Consider the following 4,680-nt stretch of genomic DNA (forward strand, 5'->3'; position numbering starts at 1 on the left):
GATTTAAAAATATTTCAGGTCCCTTGACCTTGCGAAAACACTAAGTACACTAACAAACAAACCAAAAATTAGTTAAATCGGACTTTTTAAATTTTAATAACCGTATGACTTACTGCTTCAACTATTGTCCTTGATCTGATATATTTTAAGCTGTGTTGATTCTGAATGCTTGCGCAAACGCAAAACGGGGGCGATTTGAACCGATTTGTGGGTTGAGATTAAGTGATATATTATACGCTGCAGCGGTTTCAGTGCTTATAAAAATATTGCATATTTTTTCTTTTCAGAATACAAGGCTGTTGAGAACGTGTATAATAAAAAAGATTGTTATCTTGACGGAAATAGTTTATGGAAAATAAGAAAAGATGTTCGTCGGCAAAATTTTATTTAAAAAAGGTTTTGTTACATAACATGCCATAAACCGAATGTTTTATGGCAAGTATTTACTTTTCTTCCCTTCTCACATGCAAAGAAACCTTAATATAATCACGACAATATTAAAATAGAATATGTAATATCCTGACTGGTTGAATTCTTCTTATCGGAGTTTTATTCCTAAACGGCTGCGTTCTCCATTTTTATTTCGATGTTGTCATTAGTATCACCTTTTTTAGTACGACTCCCACGATACTTGATATCAGCTGCTGCTACGTGTTTTCCTAGGACATGGTTCCCTTCATTAGGTATGATATCTTCAACAATATTATGCTCGACTTGATCAGAGCCCAACAGTTCTTGTTCGTACGACATTCGAATTCCAATCGTGTATTTCAAGATGAAGAACTGTTAATAAATGCAATTTTTTAAAAAATAAATGTAAAAGAACAGAGGAAACACAACTAAAAAATGAACTAAGATATCGCATACCACGATTGCAGTAAGTCCGCCTGACCAAACAGAGATTGCCATGGCACCAGCAATGTTATAAGCCAACAGCTTGCCAGAGCCACCTTTAAAGAGACCATCTTCAATGACAAGGTCGAACGGACTAGTCTTTTTTGCAAACAACCCAACGCATATCATACTCCAAAGTCCAGAAGCCCAATGTACACCAAAACAACCCACTGGATCATCGACTTTAAGTGCGTTAAGAAGAGCTATCACTAAAAAGTAAATATTTTTATTTTTTATTCTCTCCAATAATATTAATAACTATCCGTTAGCCAATGAAAAAATTCACACCTTTAACGGTCCTTATATGCATTTTGCGCATTTTTGTCCGCCTATTAGCATGAATGCGATGCTATTATTTTGAACAGAATACGGGTTTACTAACTGAACTAATATCATGCGTGCGTGTCTATGTGTTTGTTTGAGATCTTTACGGCTGAATAAAAAGATTATGGGGAAAGGACTGTCTAAATCTGTAATAATATCAACAACCTTTACCTCCGTTAGCTATTATTCCGCCAATAAAACCTATAACAATAGATTCCCATGGTGATATTACCGACGCACATGCGGTAATTGCAACTAATCCACCTAAAACACCAGATACAAATTGCGGTATGTCCAATACATAATGCCGTTTGCAATACAAACTTATACAAAGCAGAACAGCGGAAAATCCTCCAGCAATCGCCCCATTCATTGTAACTACAGCAACTCGACTTGCTACCTTCCATAGTCCTAAAATTTTAACAAAAAAATATTTTTAACAAATTATGCAGATTAAAAGGCTCTTGTGGAAAGGGAGCTACCTACATTCTTGCCAGGGTTTAATAAATTAATATACCTCCAGTTACTGCAAATGTCGAACCACAGTTAAAACCGATCCAACCCCACCATAGAAAAAAAGTTCCTAAAACAACGTTGGTGGGACTTGCCATTCCAAATGACCTTTTTTCTTCGCTCTGATCAAACCTGCCGCGTCTTGGACCAAGTATTATGGCGGCTACTAAAGCTGCTGCACCACCAGACATGTGTACTACAGAAGACCCAGCGAAGTCGTACGCTCCGTTTGTTGCAAGCCATCCATCTGAACTCCACATCCAATGTGCTGGGAAAACATAAATGAGGCCAGTATTGATGATGGCAAATATAATATATGACGTAAGGTGAATTCTTTCTGCTACAGCGCCTAGATTAAATTGATGCTTGTCAGTTTTCACCCTACATTAAGGATGTGCGATAGTTAAAAAGCTGGGATTCGAAATTGCTCTCGTGTCAGCTTTGTGCGACCTTCCAATTTAAATTGGTAGGTAAAAATAAGAACTACCTAATATGGTATTCCTTCAAGAAGAAGCCCGTTAAATATTTCCTCCTAGATATCTCTTATAATAATATAGAAACTGTGTGTGTCTGTCTGTAACAGGCACAAGAGATAAATGTTTTCTTCTTCTGTAACACTGACATGCGCAGCGCATCCTACTGAAGCCAGCTAGATAGAGCTAGCCTTATTTATTCTTATTCTTTGTAAAAATTCATTAAGTTTGGTATATTAATATTTTTATGTCAGCTAGCTCTGACTAAAAAGTAAAAGTATTCACATGCAATAACAAAATTAGGTAGCTACACATTTTATTACTGTTATGAAAACCTGTTCCGGCAAAAAAAATTGCTGTGCAATTTTTTTTAGCTGGACAGGGTAACGACGGGCTGTTCTTATTTAAACCGAAGCTTTTGACGAACGGTTGAAAAGATATTGGGGTTTAAAGGTACTTTGATAACGTCATCAACCCGTCTGTTCAAAACCGGTTTATTTAGCTTTACGAAATTGGTCCTATTTTGGTCCCAGATGGTCCCTAGTTACGCATGCAGGAGATGACGTAAGTTATTTCCTCGTTTCAAAGTTATTTGGCCTCTCAAACTTAAAGTACAATGCAATGCACTAAAACGTGCAAACCATTGACGTAGTGCGTCTAAGCAGTTCACAAGTAAGTCATATATTTTTTTTGCGGCATCAAAGAAAAATGTTCAAGAAATGATAAACTTCCCATAGTAATATGAATACTGAACAGACAAACCGAAATAATATCTTCAACAAAATGATTATGGTTAATTATACAAAAAAATTCTTACGTATCTAAAAAACTCTGAGCGCTTGCCGCTCTGAACGCTTGCCGCTTATAAAAGTTTTGTTTACGACTTTAATTACCTATTTAAATTTTATTATACATTAGATATTTCTCTTAGCACCTGGACTGTTCTTTTGTTTTGTTTTGTTTACACGAGGACCTTCACGCTGATTGGAAGAAATTACATTTTGTAATACTTACCAGAAACAATAGTCGTTGCTGTTGTAGCAAATGAAAGTTGAAAAAAATACTGCGTGTACACGTGTGCTTCATTGTTCAAATCGACGTCCGTAAGGAAATAACCTTCGCCCGACATCTTAGCAGAGTCCTTCGTGTTTGGTCCAAAACTAAATCCAAAACCGATAAACCAGTACGCTAAACCGCCCAGTGTTACATCTAACATGTTTTTTACAATCACGTTTGCTTCACTTCTTCTTGATACCATTCCTGAATTTTAACAAGACATTGTTAATCATAGCAATGCCCTTACTTATCATGTTTTGCGACATAAATAGGACTAATGAGGAAATGGCCGAGAAAAAACCTTAGGGTGAATCCGACAACAAAATAAGGCATTCTTGGCATGAGTATTTCCGCATATTTCTAAAAAAAATATTTTAGTAAACAAGACGGTTTGTTTTGAAAATATGCCTTTTCTGCTACAAACATAAAAATTTATATAAAGTAGTTGAAGCTGTGAAGTAGTTCACTTCAGTTTTCATTGCCTATCCCATCACCACTATCCCAACAAGCAAACCGACACTTATTAATATGTATTTAATTTACCTGATTCAAATAAACCAAAACCAGATTGCATCGTAAATATTATAAAAGATGATATAATTATCCACAAGGCATCAGTACCTTCTTCATCAACTTTGCCTCCAAATGGATTGCTCATATTTGCCATTTAAAATTGAATAAATAAATTCAGCTACGGGTTTCGTGATAACGTTTTGTTGCTTTCATGAGCGATGTAAGATTAAAACAAGTAAACATGTATAGCTACGTGGCACAACGTAGTAAAAAGAATTTGAAAAATTTTTTTTTTGTAATACAATAATTATAAATATTTGTCACTATTTTATTTTCTATAGCTTTTTAACACCTTGGAGAATTATAATTAGTTACAATTTACGGAATTTATTAATATTTAATAACTTAAGACCTTGTTCTTTACCCCCTTTCTTAACTGAGAATTTTTTTTTAATTTTCTTTTTCATTTGCTCGTTAATGGCTGCCTTGCAATTAATTAAGTAGATTTTCATGTGAATGAAAAACAACCCGACAAACCGTGGCCTCTGTTTTTCCGAGTTTCCATGATTTGTTCTATTGTTTTTTTAGTAAGAAATGCTTTGCGCTCATATGTAAAAAAACAAAACAGCTCGTCTGACCGAGATCTCGACATACTGGTACCGAGTTCTCTAAGCGTGCTGTTTTGTCCCATAAGAACGCAATTCCCGAATTTAGCCTTGGCTAACCGGGCTGTCTTTTTTATTTTTGTGCATGATTAAAGTTATTTAATTTAAAAAAAACATTTTTCGTTCTGTACGGAAATAAAATCTTTTGTCAATTTTTAAACCTTATATCCTGTTAACCCTATTTGGTCCGGGGGCGGCTTCCGCCCCCTTTGTTGGTTTTCTTTGAATAATTCTTAATGCTT

At 35.2% G+C, this 4,680-nt stretch overlaps 1 protein-coding gene across 1 annotated transcript; it reads right to left on the reverse strand.

The window, feature by feature from the left end:
- Positions 1-214: 214 nt before the first annotated feature.
- Positions 215-4,201, reverse strand: LOC130646253 (putative ammonium transporter 3). Its single transcript, XM_057452429.1, has 6 exons — positions 3,804-4,201; positions 3,219-3,464; positions 1,736-2,080; positions 1,390-1,629; positions 868-1,103; positions 215-783 (listed from the first exon to the last, which is right to left on the reverse strand). The coding sequence occupies exons 1-6, from the start codon at positions 3,925-3,927 to the stop codon at positions 556-558; spliced, it is 1,419 nt and encodes a 472-aa protein (XP_057308412.1). The 5' UTR covers positions 3,928-4,201; the 3' UTR covers positions 215-555.
- Between the last annotated feature and the right edge of the window lie 479 nt (positions 4,202-4,680).

This window comes from Hydractinia symbiolongicarpus, chromosome 5 (assembly GCF_029227915.1).
Source record: "Hydractinia symbiolongicarpus strain clone_291-10 chromosome 5, HSymV2.1, whole genome shotgun sequence".
In the NCBI taxonomy this organism is placed as follows: Eukaryota; Metazoa; Cnidaria; class Hydrozoa; order Anthoathecata; family Hydractiniidae; genus Hydractinia; species Hydractinia symbiolongicarpus.

Excerpts from the sequence above, each read along its gene's own strand:
- LOC130646253 (XM_057452429.1), bottom strand. The coding sequence starts at position 3,927 with ATGGCAAATATGAGCAATCCATTTGGAGGCAAAGTTGATGAAGAAGGT. Across the intron at positions 3,465-3,803 it reads TTTTGGTTTATTTGAATCAG|GAATGGTATCAAGAAGAAGT; the intron begins GTAAATTAAATA and ends GTTAAAATTCAG. Across the intron at positions 784-867 it reads GCGGACTTACTGCAATCGTG|TTCTTCATCTTGAAATACAC; the intron begins GTATGCGATATC and ends ATTTATTAACAG.